Here is a 21,783-nt window from a genome sequence, read left to right on the forward strand (position 1 = left end):
GGAACAGGTGCATAACAAACCCCAAGTAAGTGAAGTAAAATACATCATTTCATTATGCTCATGGATTCTTTAAAAAAAAAGACTTTATTTTTTAGGAGTTTTAGGTTTACAAAAAAATTGAAAGGTATAGAGAATTCCCATATACCCAGTACCCCTTTACATGAGTTGCTTCCACCTTTATCAGAATGTTCACCAGAATGGTACATTTTTTAAAAGATTTTATTATTTTTAGAGAGAGGGGAAAGGAGGGAGAAAGAGATGGAGACAAACATCAATGTATGGTTGCCTCTCGTGCGCCCCTCACTGGGGACCTGGCCTGCAACCCAGGCATGTGCCCTGACTGGGAATCGAACCAGCAATCCTTTGGTTTGCAGGGTGGCACTCAATCCACAGAGCCACACCAGCCAGGGCGGTCAGTACATTTTTAGCAAGGATGAATCACATTAACACATCAAAATCACCCAAATTCCAGTTTACGTTAGGGCTCATCCCATGGGTTTGGACAAAAGTATAATGACATATATTCATAATTATAATATCAGAAAGAATATTTTCCCTACCCTAAAAATCCTGTGCTCTGTTTATTTATCTTTCCCCCACTGCCATCTGGAAATCACTAATGTTGTGTCTTCATAGTTTTGCCTTTTCCAGAATGTTATATAGTTGAAATTATACAGCATATACCCTTTCCAGAGTGGCTTTTTCACTTAATAATATGCATTTAAGGTGCCTCTAGGTCTTTTTATAGCTCATTTCTATTTTTAGCAATGAACATATTCTATTGTCTGAATATACCACTGTTTATTAATCCATTTTCCTACTGAAGGACATCTTGGTTGCTTTCAAATTCTGGCAATTACAAATAAAGTTGCCATAAATATTCATATCTGTTTTAGTGTGAAATAAGATTTCAGCTCTTTTGGGTAAATAGTAAAGCTACAACTTCTGGATAGTATGGTAAGAGTATGTTCCATTTTACAAGAATCCACCAAACGGTCTTCCAAAGAAGCTGTACCATTCTGCATTCCCACAAGTAATGTATCAAAGTTCCTTTTCCTCAGCATCCTCACCCACATTTGGTATCAGTGTTCTGGATTTTGGCCATTCTAGTATGTGTTTAATTATATGTCATTCTTTTGATTTGCAGATCCCTGATGTGGAACATCTTTTCATATGCTTATTTGACATCTGTAGGTCTTCTTTGGTGAGGTCTTTGAGTTTTAAGAGTTCTTTGTATATTTTGAATGTCTTTATGAGATGTAACTTTTGCAAATATTATCTCCCAGTCTGTGTCTTGTATTCTAATTTTCTTGAGTTCATAGATTCTCCAGGTCAGGAATCAAGACAAGGCAGAGGAGGAATGGCTCGCCTCACAAGTCTAGGGCCTCAGCAGGGAAGACTCCAAAAGGGTGACAGGTAACTCGAATGGCTGGGAGTGAGAGTCTGCTTCTCCACCCACATGACTGGCACCTGGGCTGGCCTAACCAAAGGTCTGAACTCAGTGGTGACCGTCAATCAGAGTACCTTCAAGGGTTCTCTCTGTCTTAGCTTTTCACAGCACACCAGCCTCAGGCAGTCAGACCTCTTACATGATGGCTGAACGTTCCAAACACAAGTGTTCCAACAGACAAGGTGGAACTGCATGGCCTTTTATGATGTAGCTTCTGAAGTCACATGTGGTGATTCTGATTACTTTCACTATATTCTATTGGTCAAATCAGTCACAAGCCCACACAGACTTAAGGGTACAGTCTTTTCATGGGTATTTTTAATTTTATTTATAAAAGTACTTAGAGAGAGGAGAAGAGAGGGAGAAAGAGTGGGAGAGAAACATCAGCGTGTGGTTGCCTCTTGCATACTGGAGACCTGGCCCACAACCCAGGCATGTACCCAGACTGGGAATCGAACCAGTGACCCTTTGGTTTTCAGGCTGACACTCAATCCCCTGAGCCACACCAGCCAGTGCTTTTTATGGACATTTTAAACCACCATGGACATATTTCTACAGAGATATGGAGATATATGCCAAGAGTTAACATAACATGCCCACCTACCAGAATCCCTCGAATTTTTATTAATGCATTATTTTAAGTGAGACTGATCTGAACATACCTTCTATGGATGACAAAATTCTATCTACCTATTTTCACATGATACAGTGACAAATAAAGAGAAACTTCATTTTATCTATATGAATTTCATCAAGAATGACTAACAGCTTCCTTTTGACCCCAGTATCATCTGCCAGTTACAGGCAATTCTTATTTTCCAAACACTATCAAGCTGGATCCACCCTCAGGCTTCGGCTGTCATTCCCAGAAAGAACAGAGGCCACCTAAAACAAGCAGAGCAGACAGATTAGGATCATGAAAGCATTGTGGCTGCTGAATTCAGTGGCCATTCCCTGTCTCAGTGATTACTAGACTGTAGGATTTCATAGGCCAAGAAAAATTCGTAAATAAAAAATAAATAGGAGTCAATCAAGTTACCAACTTTTTATTCTGCAAAGTAAGGACATTTAGAAAACAACTATTCTATAATTATCATCACATAAAAGAAATTCAGTGAACAATTTCAAAATAAAGCACAATCCTTAAGAGTAAGTTTGACTAAATGAAAAACTCACTGTATATTTTTTCTCATTTCTTTGTTGATTGGCAGAAACTTCACCACAGAAGAACCCCAGTTCGAAAAGAGGTCTGGGAATAACTTGTGCATCTGACATTTTGGCCTCACCCCCCCCCCCTTGCATTACTCTGATAGTTCTAGAACTTTAGCTTGCTCCTAGGAACTCAGTCTAAAAAAACAGACAAGCAGCATCATAGAAGCACCAGTGGTCAAAATGGAGTTCCATCCTTCTCTGAGTTCTAAGCAGAACAAGAACAGTAAAAGGCATTTGCACCTTCCCACATTTGCAGGAAGACGATGTCTTCTCCTCTTTCCAAGGAGCTGAGACAGAAGTACAATGTTCAATCCATGCCCAACTGAAAGGATGATGAAGTTCAGTTTGTGTGAGGACATTACAAAGGGCAGTAACTGGCAACATAGTCCAGGGTCACAAGAAGAAATATGCCGTCTACACTGAATGAGTGCAACGGGGGAGAGTTAATGGTACAACTGTTCATGTGGGCATTCACCCCGGCAAGGTGGTTGTCGCTAGACTAAGCTGGACAAGGACCGCAAAAAGGTCCTTGAATGTAAAGCCAGATCTCGCCCATTAGGAAAGGGCAAGGGCAAAAACGAAGAAGAACAATTGAGAAGATGCAGGAATAAAGTCATCTTACCTACAACTTTCATTACAAACTTAAAATGTCAAGAAGACAAGTAAAAGGTTCTAACATAACAAGAGTGCTATAGAAAACAGGTGGGAAAATCAAGAAAGGTTCCACAAATTTGGCAGAAAAGGTCCACCCATGAGAAAGCATATAGGTGCAATGACTGTGGCTGAAAGCACAGAGGTAGTCTGTGTATGCAGTATATCCAAGGAAGATTATAGTATGTACCAAAAAAGTAAGTAGTGGTTATGCATTAATTTAATGATCAGGAAATTTTTAAAACAATTTCAATTTTGTAGGTTAGCTTAGGAAGAACCAACAAAAAGGCTTATTTCCCCTTGTTTGTATTACAAGACACCAGATTAGAACACGTAGATGTTAGATCTAGAAGAGGAGTGCAGGAATCAAACTCCAGACTTTGGCTAGGATGAATGACACCAGGGAAGTCAGCATTTGCTCACTGCCTCCGTGAGGATCCAAGGTTGGGTGTCTTCAATACACCTGGGCTTCTTGTCCATAAATAAAGTCATTAGTCAAAATTTCTCAGGTGACAGGTGCTCTCTGACCAGCTCTATCACTAGCTCAGAGAGCTCAGGCCAATTATTTAACCTCTTGAATCTGTTTTCTCCTGTGTAACTCAGAAAACTCCTTACCCTTCCGAATTTTTGTGCAGATTAACTGATACATAGATAAAGAATTAGTACATTTTCTGCCCCTCAGGAAATGACAATTATAACAAAGGACGCATTTGTGTATTTGAGAAGCCCGTATTTGTTTGCTCTATTGGTTTAGAAAGGCTTTAAGAGCCCATTTACCATTTCTTATAGTTTTCGCTAAAAGCTTGAAGCACACAAAATCTTTTGTCTGTTGAAACGTCAGCCTTTTGAAACTTAAATGAGTGTGTCTCTAACACAAGTTCCAAACGCAGAGAGGGTACTCAGTATTCGCAGTTACTTCCAAAATTAAGCTGTCTTTACAATGACCTTTCTGCAGGATCCGGAAACAAATATTCTAGCAACCGACACAAACCTAGGCAGAGGTTTCCAATTCTTCTCTGACTTCTTATTGCATCTGGGCGCCCTAACCACTTCTACAAAGAATCGGAGACCTTTCGTACATTAAAAGGTGCGGCTCTAACATAACCGCCTCTTACCCAGGCTTTTTTAATGCTGGGATATAGTCAACAGAAGAATGTAGTACGTATTTGTCCAGCGTTCTCAATTCTTACGGCTTCTGAATCCTACCCATAGGCCCCCGGGCCAAATTCCAAGGATTCTAACCAATTCCATCAACCTTCTCTTCGGCCCAGCGTCTAACCTTTATACACCCCCTTACAGCCCCGCCCGCCGCAAGTGACCAATCAGAAAGTGGGAAATGAACCGGATAAGGCGGGCCCAGCCTAGCACTATCGACGAATCACCAACTTCAGCCTGCGGAGGCGGAAGCGGAAGCCCTGGTTTGGGGTTGGGTTCCGGCTTTGAGGGGGGATGGCCCATAGCACCAAGTGAGGATTCCATAGGGCTGTAGAGTTTGAACCTTCTGTTCGTAAGCGGCATTGGACAAAGAGACGCCTGGGAGCCTGCAAGGTAGGAAGCTCGACTGCCCAAGAAAAGAGCGAGTGGGTCAGCAGCTGAGAGGCAGAAGCAAACTGCGTGCAGGGTTTTTAGAAACCGTTGTTGATCGCGCCGTTCTCCAGGTCATGGTGCAGCAAGAGCTCTGGGCGATCCCCAGGTGAGGGCAGCGGCTCCGCCCGGGGTTTCCACCGCCGAAGAACTGGGTAGATGCGGGGTGGGGAAGAAAGGATGCTTCCCGTTCTGCTCCCCGGTAGCACCCTGAGCGGCCGCAGTTGCCGCAGCTGCAGCAGACAGCACAGCGCAGGCCGAGGAGGCGGCTCGAGCTGCTGGTAAAGTCGCCCAACAGCTATTTGCGTGTAGGATGCGAGTTGATAAAATAGCCAAAGAAAAGGGCTCCCTACTACAGTATCTTTCGAGCTCTTTTTCCTTGCTATTCGGAGTTGATTTTTGCGGAAACATGCCTTGCACTTGCACCTGGAGAAACTGGAGACAATGGATTCGACCTTTAGCGGCGGTCATCTACCTGGCGATCGTAATGGTTGCGGTTCCCCTATGCGTGTGGGAATTACAGAAACTGCAGGTAAGGAGCGTGCACATCGGCTCTATCCTTTCCTCTACCTTCCTGCCCCATTTGAGGTTGCTCATTTTTACCCCGGATGCCTCAGACGTGATATCCTGAAAACCATGCCATGTAAATGAGCCCAGTTTTAGGATATAAACCTGTCTGGTTTCTTCACGGTTTTTCAGAGCATAACACAGGTGGACATAGGATCAGGTCGAGAAAATGGGATATATTAAGAGCCTCGTAGAAAAGCACTGTTTTGGTTTGCAAGTATTTGTCAATTCTTTGAACGTGAGGTAACTTTATTCCTTAAATCTGATATGTTCCAATATTGGACTTGAATATACTACTTTGAAAGCCATGTATTGAGTTTTATTAGCATTTAACTAGCTTCCTGAATTAAAGGATTCTAGTCGGTTTGACTTTGTTGTTTTTACCTTAGAAACTAACTCTTAACCAACAAAGGTTTTGCAAAAGTCCCTTGTATATTTTTTGATGTCATATTCTTATTATGACATCAATAAAGTACTACAAGCTGGAGGAGCCCAAGCTAAATACTTAACTAAGGTATGTACTTTGTAATATTGTATAATGAATTTTAAATTCTAAGTTAATAATAACCACTTTTACCTAGAAACACCTTTTTACAAGGGATGTGACAAGATCATGGCTACTTGAAGCCTTTATTTTCATTTTAAACAATTTTCTTTTAAATTTTCAAGTACAGTTGACCTTCAATATTAGTTTCAGATGTTCAGCATAGTGATCAGATGTTTATAGAACTTATGAAGTGATCCTTCAGTAGGTCTCGCACCCATCTGACACCCTATATAATTGTTAAAGTGTTACTGACTGATCCCTATGCTGTACTTTACATCCCTGTGACTGTTTTATAATTGCCAATTTGTACTTTTTAAGACTTTCAATTTGAGGCCTTTTATTGTGGAGATGATTTTTACATAAGTGAACAAAATGTGTTCAACACACATTTGTTTTCTGTATGTTCATGAAATTACTTCTCCCATACTGGCATAGTCCATGTAGTTATTTTTAATATACAATATTCCACTACATTAAATATTTCCCATTTGTTGGGTATTTAGGTTATTTCCACAGTTTGTTTACCAAAGACATCTTAATACAAATGGGGATTTCTTGCTTTGAAGCATTTCTTTGGAACATGGCATAGGAAATACTTTTAAAGTTGCTGACACTCATAGCATCAACCTGTTGTAAGTCTTCTCAGTTGTTGGTTTCAACTGTAGTGTTTTAAGTGCCAGCTTTTAAGGAAAATTTTGATCTGCAATCTCCACTGCTAACACTCTGCACCGAATGCATTATGTTCTGCCTGGACTCTTGTCAACACACCAGCAAAAGTATTGAATTAAAACGTAAGTCATGTGATATATGTCCTCTTCTCAAAGTTTCCCTGTCTCTCCTCTTCCCAGATTAAAAGCCAGTGTCCCTAACAATGGCCATCAAGGCCCACAGGACCTGACACCACCCCCCTCTGACTTTCCTCGATTCCTGAGCTCCGCCACACCCACTTCACCCACCCATGAGAGGCACGCTCCCTCCTTAAGGCCATGCACTAAATGTTCCCACTTCATGGCATGCCCTTCCTTTGTGTCCTTCAGGTCTCCACTGAGCTGTCACCCGGCCACTCTGTGTAACATTCAGGTTTCCCTTTCTCAACTTTTTATAGACTCTTTACTACTCTATTTTTCTCCCCAGGACTCATCACCATCTAACATGATGTATATTTTAGTTACTTTGTTTTCCTCTCCTTCTGCCCGAATATCTGATATTGACTGTGAGACCCAGTGATAAATCAGGCTTGTGTTCTGTGTGATGAAAGATGGAAACACAGCACCCACCTTCGTGGAACTTAGGGATGGAGGCAGTGGCTACTTGGGCTGTGGTGACTTATGGCCCAAAGCAGGACAGCAGAAACAGAGAGAGAAAGCTGGATTTAAGCATTCTTAGAAGTGAAGAAATAGGAACTGACAGGGCATTCATTGGGTTGGGAAGGGGAGACAGAGCTAGGGCGGTGTCAGGAATGGCTGTGAGGCTTGTGGCTTGACCACCAGCACAGATATGGTGATGCCCGTTAACTGAGATGGGAAATTGACAGGGACAAGTTTGAGAAAAATTGAGGGGTTGTGTGTTTGTTTGTTTGTTTTTAATTTTTATTGATTTGAGAGAGAGAAAGAGGAAAGCGGAGGAGAAAGAAAAACATCAATTTGTTCCATTTATTTATGCATTCATTGGTTAATTCTTGTGTCTTCCCTGACCAGAGATCAAACCTGTAATCTTGGTGTATTGGGACGATGCTCTAACCAACTAAGCTACCTGGTCAGGGCAAGAAATTGAGTCTTTGGGGCATTTTGTTTGAGGTACATGAGAGATATTCAGGTGGGCATGGCAGATATGCAGTTGGGTATGCAAGTCTAGAGCTCAGAAGGTTTAAGCTCCAGATATAAGTGGGAGTTGTCAGAACAGAGATGCTGTTTAAAGCCATAAAGATGAATGCTATTGTAAGGGAGAATAAAACACTGAGGACCTAGCACCCGGAGTTAGAGATCAAGTAGGGGAATTAGGAGCCTAAAAAAGAAGCAGCAGCCAGTGGGAAAGTGCAATGCCAGGAGAGGTATCTTGGTAGCTAGAACACGAGAGTGTTTCAGGCACAAAGTAGTATATGGTCAGGCACATGCAGTCTTGGTATTGCTGAGATACCTTTGGATTTCACGAGATAGGAATTCATTTTATAGTGATCCGAGAAATGGCTTTAATGGACTAGTGGTGGCTGAAGCTAGAGGGGGTTGGTTGAAATATGAATGTGGTGGGGTAAAGAAGTGGAATCAGGATATGAAGGCAAGTTTTTATTTTTGTTTGTTTTGATTATTTTGACTCTAAGGGGACCTGAGAAATGAATAGCACAGTAGATAGGAGTGTGGGATGAGGGGAGTAGTTTTTTTTCCCTTGTTTTTTGTTTTTAAGGATCTAGACACTATAGCATGTTCCCAAGATTTAGGTATACTTTTATTTAATATTCTTAATAACCCTGAAGCGTAGGTATTATCTTCATTTTATGGATTTGCAAACAGAGATAAGAGGTAAAGGGACCTTGTGCCGACGTGTTCTACATACAATACCCTTATCATTCTCTACGTCATTATTCATTAAATGAGTTTGTGTATCTAAAATACTTAATACCCTGCCTGGCACATTGGAGATACTCGATAAGCCCTAATTACCATTGTTGTTTAAACAATAGCCTCACTGTTGTTGCATTGGAACAGCAATTCTTTTTCTCGTGAAGTAGCATCTTAGTTGGTATTAGGTTCTCTCTTGAACACCTGTGGCAAAGTTTTATGCATCTGCCTGAGCCCTAGAAAGTGGTTGACATTTAGGGACAGCCTTGAATGAAAAATACATGTCTTTTAAACACTAGAATCACAGAGCTCACAGTGAGACATCAGTGGAAACTGAGATTGTAGAAAACAGGAGGTTTGTACAGCTGGCCCCATGCCCACGGTGGGGCATACTGTCATTTATGGGAATGGCAAGGTGACTGCGCTATTTAAGCTCGCTCTGTCAGTCTCTCATTTGGCTGAGTATGTATAATTGAAGTCAAGCGAGTTAGGTAAATGCTCGCATGATGTCACGCTGCGCTGCAGTCATCTCGCCCTGCGCTCTGGTCCTGGTGCTCCAAGTAGCCACCCTAGAGGGTGTCAGTGCTGCTCTCGTCCCCTCCCATTCCTCTCTGGCCTGTGTTTGAAAGCTTTCAGCTGAGGGACAGTTAATTCACTCCTGGATGCTCATCTTCAATGGGTTTTTTTTTTTTTTTTTTCTTGTCTTTCCTCTCTACTTTCAAATTACCTTGTGGCGGGGGAAATCTACGCTACTGATCTCCCCGTTATTTTGTGAGCCAGAAAAACCCTACTCATTGCTGATAAGTTTAATAATGTTAATGGTATCCTTATATCGAATGTGTCTTAAGCTTAAATTAAAATCATTGTAATAATTATATTAATTTCTGCAGATACCTAGAGTTGACTTATATGTGCACACATAAGAGTTTAAGTTTCTTATATATAACAGCTTTTTATGTAGCTCAAAAATCAGAACTGTAAATCCAGTGATTCAAATTAATGGTGCTAATGTGTACAGATGGAACTCAGTTACCACTTGCAGTGTTAAAATGATACTAACTCCATGATGCAAGTTTTTTGAAATTTGGCATCACTTTACTGAAATGACTCAATTATTCAGTCACTTGTTTTACGATCATTTGAAAAAGAACTTTTTTCCTTATAGCACACTGAGGTCATTTTGCCTTTATTATTCACAAGCACATCGATTTTCTCTTTTAAAAAAATATGTTTTCTTTATTTTTATTGTTGACACTATTATAGATGTCCCCATCACCCCACCCTCTTTGCCTTCCTCCACAGAGCCCTGCCCCCCTCCCTCTGGCCATCCTCACACTGTGGTCTGTGTCTGTGGGTTATGCATGTGCTTTGGCAAATCCTTTCCCCCTCTTTCATCATTTGTCTCTCAAGTTCTGTGTTTTGGCCCTAAGACCATCATAAAAACAAATGCGGGCATTAAAATTACTTAGCAATATTGTTCCTAATGGCCACCTTATAGAAGATCTAGAATATGCATTATTATTATTATTATTATTATTATTATTATTTTAGGTCATCGTTAAAATGATTTCAATTTTAAATGGAATTCAGCCAAGCAAAAATCCCTGGAATATGATCGCTCAGACATTCCTTTTAAAATCTCCATCTCCACATAGTTGCATTTCACTGACTGCTTTGATTAATTGCCAGCATTCAGCAAGGCTTTTGTATTTGCTTCTCAAGTTTTCCATACAGTGTGATGTAGGAATTTATTGTTGTAAATACATATATTTGTTCTGTATACTTTTGTTTTCTACTTCTTTAATCTTTGACCGCCTGATAAGAAATCTTGTTCAAAACAGTAAAACCAGAAGTTGTGGACTTAGTTCTACTTTAATTAACTGCTCATACCCCTCAAGTACCAAAAATAAATGTTTACCTTTTTTCCTTTAAAAAGTTAGCATTGCATTTTTTTTTTAATTAAAAGGATTCATACCCTTTAAGGCAGAAGTTCAGATAGGCATAAAATTAATTCCCTAGAGCAGCTCAGATAGAACAGAAGTTCAAGTAAATTTGTTTTTATCAAGAAATGAGTAGATTACTTCAACTCTACCTAGAATGAGATCATTAAAAGCATATTTTTAGAAATTGAGTTTTTATAGGATTGAATATTGATCAGCTATTGACCTAAAAGAGAAATTAGAGCCCTTTAAAATGTAATATGCTGAGTTGACATTGTTATATGTAATATATTAACGCAGGTCGCTTGAACAGTAATCGTGGCAGTACTTACCAAATAGGGGGTTTACAAGTCATAATATGTGTAAAGAACTTACCAAAGTGTCTGTAGTCAGCGTTCAGTAACTGTCCTAATGTGATAGAATCTGCAGAAATTGTAGAAAAAACTGCAGAAAATTTTTATTTTTCTAGACATAAAAAATCAGTAAACCATATAAAGATTTTTAAATTGAGTTGCAGAAAATTTGGAAACTCTGTATATTTCTAAACAGGATAATCAAATCTAAAGCGCAAATAAGCTGGGAGGGGGGTGACATGGTGTTACCGTTCTCAATGTGCACATCACTGCTAGAAAAGGCCCCTGAAGAAACATGCTGAGCGCCACGGGGGAAATTCTGCCCCTCCCTGTACAAAAGCAAACACAGGCTGTTGAATGAAGAATAACTAAAAAATAGCTACTGGTCATTTGGAAAATATGGGGCCTCATTAATAATCAAATAAATGAAAATTTAAGAAATATTTAGTTCTTTTAATATCAGAATTTATACTAGCATGTTCTTCTACCTCTTAAGGTTGGAATACACACCAAGGCCTGGTTTATTGCTGGAATATTTTTGTTGTTGACTATACCTATATCGCTGTGGGGGATATTGCAGCATTTAGTGCATTATACACAACCCGAACTGCAGAAACCAATAATAAGGTAAATCTTAACATATTTTGAATATTAGTGTTGTGTTGGCTTATTTCATAAGCATAATGTAAAATGTTTTTAATTTATGTTTTGCTTTCCAAATAGGATTCTTTGGATGGTACCCATATACAGTTTAGATAGTGTAAGTATGTTTCATTGTATCTCATTAACCAAGAACTTTTTTTGATGATATTACCTATACTTATAGAATGCTTAAAGTAATAAAAGTATTTTTATTTGGCAGTAGGAATCAAATTAAGAAAAGTGAAAAGGTTAACTTCTTTTTAATGTTGATGAAGATAGAGTATGACAATAGAAAAGGCAGATGCTTAAAATTTTTTAAATCTATAGCTGTCGTCTTTGCTTAATTTTTTAAAATTTCTCTCACCCTTAATCCTTAGAAGAATATAATGTTTAAATTTACATTATCATCCTTTTTATTTACTAAATCTCTTATTTCAACAACATAAATCTCCCCAGTGGATTCTAACACAGTTCTTATAGGTGATTGCTTTAGTTTGATTTAATATTAAGAAAATGCTTTTCACAGCATTTTCTATCATTATGTCAAGAAAAAATTTGGATTTTTTCTTCATATTCATCATTTACCCACAAACAAATATTTTCATTGAAGATGTTTATTGCTTCTAGAAATTCATCTCTGGTAGCCCTCACAGGGATAATAAACTTTCAAAAGTTTGATGAACATAGCAAGTTCAAAAATTAGCTTATTGTGAATACCGTGAATTGGAATGATAATTGATTTATCTTATTTGCAACTATTTTTAATATCTGTGCTTTCTTATAGTGGGTAGCTTTGAAATATCCCAGGATTGCAATATATGTGGATACCTGCAGAGAATGTTACGAAGCTTATGTCATTTACAACTTTATGGGATTCCTTACCAATTATCTAACTAACCGGTATCCAAATCTGGTATTAATCCTTGAAGCCAAAGATCAACAGAAACATTTCCCTCCTTTATGTTGCTGTCCACCATGGGCTATGGGAGAGTAAGTATGTTTGGTTTTATTTAAGCTCTCAGTTCTCTGCAAAGCAGTGTGTTAAGTACTATGAGCAGAAGAACAAAATCGAGTCCCTACCCTCATGTAGTTCACAGTCAAGTTTGAAGAGTAATGAAGCACATTTTGATAATCCACACATAGTCCGTTTCTTTTACATTATTCATTCTAAATAGAAAACATAAAATATTATGGGTAAAAACATTAGAAATCATTTAGTCATCATCCTTTTACAGTTGGGAACAGGGTCTGCAGAGATTAGTTACCCAAGATCATATAGCTAGTTCATGACAAAATCAAATGCTTTTTCTCTGTTGAGATGATCATGGTTTTTCACCTTTAACATGTTAATGCAGTGAATTAGATTTGTGTTTTCTTATATTAAAGCCCCTTTGCCCTTAAGGATAAATTCAAAGTGGTTTATCATCTGCTTGACTACAAAATTTGATTTGCTGATATTTTGTTTAGAATTTTTGCATGAGTAACATTAGACTATATTTTACTTTCTTACACTGTCCCTGTCTGGTTTTCATATCCTGGTTGCACTGCCTGAATAGGAATTCCTGCCTTTGACTTTTATGTCAGGGGAGGAGATTGTGTCCTTTACCCTGAAAGATTAGGCCTGACTTTTTGCTGTGTGATGACAGTTATAGAACTAGTCAGGCTTCCTGTTGTTTCTGGAATTTTTTTTTAAGTCTTTAGGAATTGGGCAAAGTAGACAATTTTAAAATGTATGGGCCTACATCACTTTAAAGCTTCTTCACCTCTTTTGGATCTGTGGCTCCTTTCCCGTTTCTGATGTCACTAGTATACATTTTTTTCCTTGAAAAATTTTGCCATAAGTTTCCCTGGTTTTTTTAAGAACTGATTTTTGGCTTTGTTAATTCTCTCTGTAATGTGTTTGTTTTCTATTTCATTAATTTCTGCTCTATTTTTACTTCCCTTCTCCCATTTCTTTGGGTTTACTATGTTTTTTTTCTAACATGTCTTTAATTTACAGCTTTTTCTTTTTTTTAACACTGTATTTAAAGCTATACATTTCTTTTCAAGTTCTACATTCATTCCTTGCATCTCAGTTCTTCTATTTAGGATCATTTCCCTCTTTCTAAAGTATAGCCCTTAAAAATTCCTGTAGTTTCAATTTATCAGTGGCAGATTTTCTCAGATATGCTTATCCAAAGTATCTTTATTTTGTCTTCATTTGTGAAAGATAGTTTTGGATACACTTTTATGTTAACTGGACTTTCTACCATTTTGAAGATTTTATTCCTCTTAATTCTGTCTCCATTTATTACTGTTAACCCTCTACTGTCGATCTGATTGTCTTTCAATTATACGTGACCTGTCTCCCAGTTGCCTTCACGATTTTCTGTTCTTGATGTTGGCAGTTTCACTATGAAGTTCTAGGTGGTTCCGGCTGGTTGGTTGGTTTGAAGCCCTGCTTGATTCCTAGTGTACCCCAGTCTGTAGATGCCTGTCTTTCATCAGTTCTTGAAAGGTCTCAGCCATAATCTCTTCCTCTGTTCTCTTTTGTAATTCTGATTAAATGTTAGACTTGATTCCGTTCTGTTCTTTGTAACTTTTTTTCACATTGTCTCTTTGTCTCAGCCTTTGCTATTTGCTATGTTCTGGGCAGTTTTTTTCAGATACATCTTCCAGTCATTGATTTTCCATAGCTTTCAAAGGTATCTAATTGGCTATTTAATGCATCTGCATAGCGAGTGCCTCTTAGTGGTCTCAGCTTTGTTTTGGCAATGAACTCATAGAATATCATAGGTTTAAGCGGTTCCAACTTAACTGAGCTTTGTAGAGAGTATGAGACGGGAAGCACGATTGTACAGCCAAGAAGGATTTGCGTCGAGCTCTTGCAGCAGTCCCAAGGGCAGTTCCTAGAGCCACCCCCGCTGCCTCAGCGCAGAGAAGACTCTCAGCACACAGAACCCCAGCAGTTACTCAGACCTGGTAACACAGCACCTCAGGGGCTGTGTGCCTGACTCAGAATCTTCTCGGTCTAGATGTAATTCTTAAATTAGGGGATTCATCATATGTAACATTGATAACCACTTTTCCTGATAGAAGTGCTGAATGAGCATTTGCCCTCAGAGCCACCTGGTCTTCTAAGTAGGCTTGCGAGTCTCTCGGGTAGAGAACCTTTTTGTGGTAGTTGTGTATAGGGGCTTTTTTGTTTTTCTTTGTTAGTCCTTGTGAATTTTCCCCTAGATTTAGTGAGCCCAGCGATAGAATGAAAACTGTTTTGTCCTTTCAGAGTATCTAGCCAATAATAGTTTCTGGAATGATATTTAAATACCAAACTTGAAACTGAATCCTAAAATGTAAATACTTTCACATACACATATACACATAATTCATTTGTTAGTCATTTTTTTATCCCAGAAACATACAGGGAACATCCCACTTTTGTTCTTTTTGTTACATGCTACGCTGTTCATGAAAGGGGATTCTTCAGAGGTGTAGTTGTCAAATAATTTTTAAAATAGTATTTAAATTATTTGTTTGCTGCCATCCAAGTTCTTCCCCAATTGCCATTTACAATGACTAAATTAAAATAAATATAAATATGGCATCACTTGTCATCGTGATTTTAATTTGGGGGCTTTGGAGAAAAGCTGATGCTATTTGAATGAATAGTTGAAATGCTGTGTTCTTTTTCTTTGGCAGAGTATTGCTGTTCAGGTGCAAGCTGGGTGTACTGCAGTATACAGTTGTCAGACCATTCACCACCATCATTGCTTTGTGAGTAAGCTACCTGGTAAAACTATTCTCTAAAAATTTAAAAATAAATCAGTTAAAGCAGGTAGAGTGTGTGTTGTGTCTGCTACTCGTAACTAACATTCTGCTTGTTTACAGAGGAACAGAAAAGACAGGGAAAGAAACATTCAGTTCTTTATTCTGCCTTTGAGCTGGCAACTCTTTAGTGATATTTACCTTAGAATTAAGATTAATCCACTTATTTGTGAAGGCATGCTTTATTTTCTGCAGTTTAGAAACTGTAATTGTGTAAGTTAAATACTTAGCTCTGAGTCTTCATAAAATTTACCTCTGAGACATTTAGGGGTAAAATCAGAGGTGTAGTTACAGACCTACATTTTATAACAACCATGCTTTTGACAATTAGGCAGCATAATTTTTTCTGAAGCTATATAGAAGTACACTCTCTAGTTCAGTGTATGTGCCTTACTCAGATTTATTTCACCTTGGAGGTATGATCATATTGTAACATTTTGGAAAAATGTTTTGTTTTTATGTTTTGAATCATCTCTAGGACCAAAATCAAGTAATTATCTCTAGAACTTTTTAAATGAACTGACTTTTAAATTTAAGTATTACTGCCCATGCTGTATTTTAAAATATATTTTGATTCAGTTAATTATAAATTTGTCTCATTTTTACCATTCTTAGAATCTGTGAGCTGCTTGGTGTATATGATGAAGGCAACTTCAGTTTTTCAAATGCTTGGACTTACTTGGTTATTATAAACAATATGTCACAATTGGTAAGTAAATAAAGTAAATATCCCTCTCTTTTTTAACATTTTTTTAATTTTAATTGTTGTTCAAGTACAGTTTTCTGTCTTTTCCTCCCATCCTAGCCCACCCCCCAAGCCCTGCCCACCTCCCTCCCATTTCCACCCCCCCTACCCCGGTTTTTGTCCATGTGTCCTTTATACTTGTTCCTGTTAAATATTCCTCTTAACTGTACTAAATTAGTATCTATAATTCTAAATTCTTAGGGAAAGTATCTTTGGGAATAAAGCTTGTTACTTTTTAATCTTGAAATTTGATTTATAGGAAGAATTTGAAGAAACGGTAACATGTATCTTTGTTAATTATTTGGTGACTTATGCCCTGACCCAGTTATTGTGTCTGTTCATTTGCTTCTGGGTACTTATTGCATACGCACAGAGCCCTCACTTAAAAAAGAGAAGGTGCCCTGGCTGGTGTGGCTCAGTGGATTGAGCACTGGCCTGTGAACCACAGGGTCACTGGTTCGATTCCCAGTCAGAGCACATGCCTGGGTTGCAGGCCTGGTCCCCAGTAGGGGGCGTGTGAGAGGCAACCACACACTGATGATTCTCTCCCTCCCTCTCTTTCTCCTGCCCTTCCCCTCTCTAAAAATAAATGTTTAAAAAAAGAGAAGGAAACCAAACATACCCTAGGCACATTCAGTAAGAGCCTCTCATGTATTTGGAATTAAAGGAAAATTGGGAATGTCAAGTATTTAAAAATTATGTTCTAGATGCTGAAATGCTCTAAATAACTATCTGATACTTTCAACTTAATGTAACTATTGAAAATCTTTTAATTAGTGCCTTCAAAAAATCATTTAGATGGAGTGGCATTCATGTGTGGTGTTAGAGGTCTAAAAATAAAAATCAAATGCCTGTGTATTCAGAGCTTTGCCGTGTGTTTATATTCTTTGGAACCAGTAATTCCATTTCTGGAAATGCATCTTCAAGTAATGGTCAGAAGTACTTTTGCTTTGATTATCTTTGTATATAAAGCCTGTTTGTAGTGGCAAAAGGCTGAAACCAATCCAAAGCCCAGAGAAGGGGGCTGGTTAGATGTACTTTGGTCCTTCCACTGGCCAGAATATTTGGCGGTTACTAAAAATAATTTCTATGAAACCTATGGGAAATGGAGAAGAAAATCAGGCAACAAAATTTATATTTAGTTAATGATACCTGTTAAAAAACACTCTATAAATAGGAATGGTTGGATGATAGGACGATGAACTACTTTATACTTTACTGCTTTCATATTCTCAATATCTTAAATGAACATTTTATGACTTTAATGAGGAAAATTAAACTTTTAGAAAAATGTTTACTGCTCTCCAACATTACACTAATTACAATGGATTTTTTAAAATAAGTCTTGAGCATCTATTTTATAAGTAAATTCTGGTGGATTAACATGCTGCCCTCAAGAAAACTGTTTCCCTGATTCCTTACTTGCAGATGGCATGGTGACACTTTTACTGAAAAGTGCTTATTTAATGTGCTGATTTATAATGAATAGCTCAGCCCTTATAAAATAATGGTAATTTGTGTACAAAAGCCATTACTAAGTAGATAGTGTTTTTATTTTGGCGAATGTGAAGGTGGCTGCACATGTGTGGAAGCCTTTTCGTCATGCATGGTCGTCACTTTGTTGTTCATGGGCCCCAGTGAGTGAGCACCTAAAGCCATCGTCAGGGCACAGGCCACACATCTCTTCTGAGAAGTTTCGTATATGTATATATGTATATATGTATATATATTCATCCACTGTAAACTATAAAAGCTTGTTCATCTAAAAATACCATAATACAGCCTAGAATACGTGGGCTGAAACATTACTGCTGAAAACATTATACTAGGTCTCTGCTTTATAACGTCAGCATTTCTACTACTATATTTAGTTATTCTTATCAAAGAAGTTTAATTGTTTATCTTGATTTTTTCTAGTTTGCCATGTACTGTCTGTTGCTGTTTTATAAAGTCCTGAAGGAAGAACTGAGTCCAATCCAGCCTGTTGGCAAATTCCTCTGTGTAAAGTTAGTGGTTTTTGTTTCTTTTTGGTAAGTGTTTCATCTTAAATATTCTCATTTTCTAAAGGACAATAAAACTGTTAACTAGGGAAGATGTAAAAAAAAATGTTTAATACAGAAGGTGAATTAAAATGTCTCTACTTTTCAAAAGTTCATCCTTTTAGCCCTTCTTGGTTTTTTATAAGGAAATAATCACATGGCCACATAATATTTATAGGAAGGAAATAATTTGAGACAAACTAAACGTCTCAACAGGGTGGGTGACAAGGGCCTAGAAACAAGTAGATGGAATTTAACAACATACAAATAAAAAGTGGAAAAAGTCCTTAATGCCACCACCCAGAATGATTGTTATAAAACTTTGCAGAAATAGCCCTGGTGGCATAGCTCAGTGAGTGGATTGAGTGCAGGCTGCAAACCAAAGCATCGCAGGTTTGATTCTCAGTCAGGGCACATGCCTGGGTTGCAGGCCACGGTCCCCAGCAACTGCACATTGATGTTTCTCTCTCTCTTTCTCCCTCCCTTCCCTCTCTAAAAATAAATAAATAAAATCTTTAAAAAAAAATTTTACAGAACTTAATATGTTCAGTATATTATGGATATAATTCTTTGCCAGTAAAATGAGATACAACTTTGTAGTTTAGGTATTTTTTGGTTTTGCTTAGTATTCTGTTGTGTAAATGTAATTTTTAACTAATCTCCTGTTGACATTTAGGTTGTTCCTAATTTCTTTCACCATTATAAGCAGTATTAAAATGAATAGTGTTGTCTATAAAACTATGAAAGCTTATCTGATCATCTCATTGTTAGCTGATTAAATTTAACCTAGGTTCGTATCCCTAGTCTCTAGTTCCAATACTTCAAGACTGGTTTCAAAATTTTTTTTTAAATAATCTGAATAGTCAGTTAACACATGTGAACATTTCAGTATCTACCCTTTCATGTTAAATGCCTGTTGTGGAGTATTAGGCATTGCCTATGGATAGGAAGAACTATAATTCCTTGTGCACACTTTCAAAACAAAAATTTGACGTATAGCCCCGGCCAGTGTGGTTCTGCTGGTCGCGTAAACCGAAAAGTTCTCGGTTTGATTCCCAGTCGGGGCACATGCCCGGGTTGTGGACTTGGTTCCTGGCTGGGAGCGCATGGGGAAGGCAACCGGTGGATGTTTCTCTCCCTCTCCTTACCCTCTCAAAAAAAAAAAAGTATAAACCAAGTACTAAAGTTCTAAGAATACATGATCAAAATTCATGTGATGAAACTGTACTGGAAGAGTAACTTTGTAAAGGAAGTAAGTCAATTTCATGTAGACACACAGTGTCTTTGGGAATGTGCTGTGGTGGTGCAGTGCACTGTGGTGGTGGTGGAGGCGGTGGTGGAGGTGGCGGTGAGGGTCGTGGTCCACAGGGTGTGCTGGGGTTTAACTTTTTTCAGTGGAATATTTGTAAAACAACTGCTCGTTTTATGCTTGATATAGATTTGGCGTTTACCTTTTCCTAACATATAGGCAAGCAGTAGTTATTGCTTTGTTGGTAAAAGTTGGCGTTATTTCTGAAAAGCACACATGGGAATGGAAGACTGTGGAAGCTGTGGCTACAGGACTCCAAGTAAGCAGTGCTGTTTCTGAGTTCAGTGGAACTTTTGTTAGGCATTGTTATATTAAGCGTGTTCTCTCTTAAACCTGACAGCGTGCAGGCTACCATTAGCCAACTTCTCTAGGGCTCTCCCATTTCATTTGTAAAGTGAGGCTATTAATTACTAATTTGTAGAGCCAGGAATACAACCTAGATTTTGTTATTCCTAGTCGATTTATCTTTCTGCACTTTAGCTCTTAGTCCCTGAGCAGTGGATTGAGCATTCAGTGTACTTTGCTAGGAAATACTTACAGTGCAAAATCGATTTTTTTTTTTTGAGGTCAAAAATTATTTTGGAAAATGGAAAAATTATCTTACGGGAGGAAAAACAGCTATTGACATGCACTTTTGAAGGGGAAGAGTGTTTTTCCTTTACCTACAAAACTAGATGTAAACTCCAAGGTGGCTGACGTTTCTGTTGCAGGACTTCATTATCTGTGTCGAGATGTTCCTCGCTGCTATTGCCCATCACTACACTTTCTCGTATAGACCGTATGTCCAAGAAGCAGAAGAGGGCTCGTGCTTTGATTCCTTTCTCGCTATGTGGGATGTTTCAGACATTAGGGATGATATTTCAGAACAAGTAAGGCATGTTGGTAAGTACCAGCCATTCAGTTCATCCAAATAGGTGCTTTTATTAAAGGTAGTTTAGTAGCTATTTAAGAGATGAAACCACTTTGTTTAAGTTTAAAGCATATACCGCAATAAGGCTCTTCAAATAGGGAGGCGGGAGGGGAGCTTACTTTTAGTAAGCTTGTAGTGGTAAACTATGATTACTTAATTTTTGGCTAACTTGGAAACCTTTATATTATTTTGAAGGAAGGACAGTCATGGGACATTCTAGGAAAAAATTTTTTCCTGAGGACCAAGATCAAAATGAACATACAAGCTTGTTATCATCATCATCACAAGATGCAATTTCTGTTGCCTCTTCTGTGCCACCTTCCCCCGCGGGTCTCTACCAAGGCTTTGGACACACTTTGACCCCCCAGACTACACCCATAGCTGACATGTCTGAGGACATATGTGACACTGCAGAAGAACGAGGACCTTCAGACAAACCCGTGGTCTCCTGAACAGTGTGGGAAAGCAAACTACACTACTGCCGTGTTCTTCAACACATGGTATCACATTGCTCAGGATTTTGTGCTTGGGACAAGCCATAAGTAATGGGAAATTTCAACACAAAAATAGGTGAAAGCCAGGTACTGCTGGATTTATATCACTAAATTTTGTATATCAAATAATCAGTCTAAATATCCTAGACTTCAACTTGATTTCTTAACATTAGAGTATCACACACTGAAATGGTAGAAAATGACACTGTATTAAATGTTCCTGATGTTATTTTATCAAGAGAATGGGCATAAAAAAAAATCGCTTCCTACTACCACAGCTGCATGAATATGATGCTCTGGAGTTAGCAGAAAGTATGATGCAAAAATATGAATTATTGGAACGTAATTATAATCATGTGCCATATATGCTAACAATTATTTCTCTACTTCACAATTAGATGTCTTTCAATAAATAAGACTTTATCATTTTCTGCAACTTTGTGTCTCTTATTCTTTAAACGTAAAACACTACTGTTTTAAACAAAAAGTTCTTGATTAGAAAGGCATAGCGTAAAATAAGTCCAAAAACTTAACGGTTAAAAATTATATACCTACAATGAAAGATACAATATATTCATATTAGAACTTAGCATCTTAACATCTTGGACCTAATCTTAGTAATCTTAAAACTATCTAAAAATCATTTTCAATATTGCTAATAGATTAATGAGTTATTCATGACTTTGAGATGAAAAGAAAAACTGGGAAATAAGAAACCTGTGATAGAAGAGTCTACTTTTCCTCAGTGCTATTAAAGGTATCAGCAAATGTAAATCCCGAAACCAGTCAGAAGACCTGTACGTGCTTTCTGGGAGAAATTAACTTAGCATGGCGTTTCTTAAAACCCACTGCGTCACACTTAACACTTTATACTGAAATAAAGATATGGAAGAGTGCCATAGTAGTATGTTGCAAATGGCAGCAACAAGTATTCTCAAAACTCTTGCTTTACATACTTATACACACACACTCACATATATG

The 21,783-nt window shown here is 38.0% G+C and overlaps 1 protein-coding gene and 1 pseudogene across 1 annotated transcript; both read left to right on the top strand.

Moving 5' to 3' along the window:
* Positions 1 to 2,712: 2,712 nt before the first annotated feature.
* On the top strand, positions 2,713 to 3,328 carry LOC114503582 (annotated as a pseudogene).
* Positions 3,329 to 4,715: 1,387 nt separating this feature from the next.
* Positions 4,716 to 21,239, top strand: TMEM184C (transmembrane protein 184C). The gene is made up of 10 exons (XM_028520235.2): positions 4,716 to 5,429; positions 11,356 to 11,486; positions 11,583 to 11,619; positions 12,286 to 12,491; positions 15,180 to 15,254; positions 15,921 to 16,014; positions 17,968 to 18,080; positions 19,558 to 19,657; positions 20,109 to 20,280; positions 20,504 to 21,239. Exons 1-10 carry the CDS (start codon positions 5,211 to 5,213, stop codon positions 20,758 to 20,760), a joined length of 1,404 nt encoding a protein of 467 aa, XP_028376036.1. The 5' UTR covers positions 4,716 to 5,210; the 3' UTR covers positions 20,761 to 21,239.
* Positions 21,240 to 21,783: the final 544 nt, after the last annotated feature.

Source organism: Phyllostomus discolor, chromosome 8 (genome assembly GCF_004126475.2).
Source record: "Phyllostomus discolor isolate MPI-MPIP mPhyDis1 chromosome 8, mPhyDis1.pri.v3, whole genome shotgun sequence".
Lineage (NCBI taxonomy): Eukaryota > Metazoa > Chordata > Mammalia > Chiroptera > Phyllostomidae > Phyllostomus > Phyllostomus discolor.

Excerpts from the sequence above, each read along its gene's own strand:
- TMEM184C (XM_028520235.2), top strand. The coding sequence starts at position 5,211 with ATGCGAGTTGATAAAATAGCCAAAGAAAAGGGCTCCCTACTACAGTAT. Across the intron at positions 15,255-15,920 it reads TTCACCACCATCATTGCTTT|AATCTGTGAGCTGCTTGGTG; the intron begins GTGAGTAAGCTA and ends TACCATTCTTAG. Across the intron at positions 18,081-19,557 it reads GTGGTTTTTGTTTCTTTTTG|GCAAGCAGTAGTTATTGCTT; the intron begins GTAAGTGTTTCA and ends CCTAACATATAG.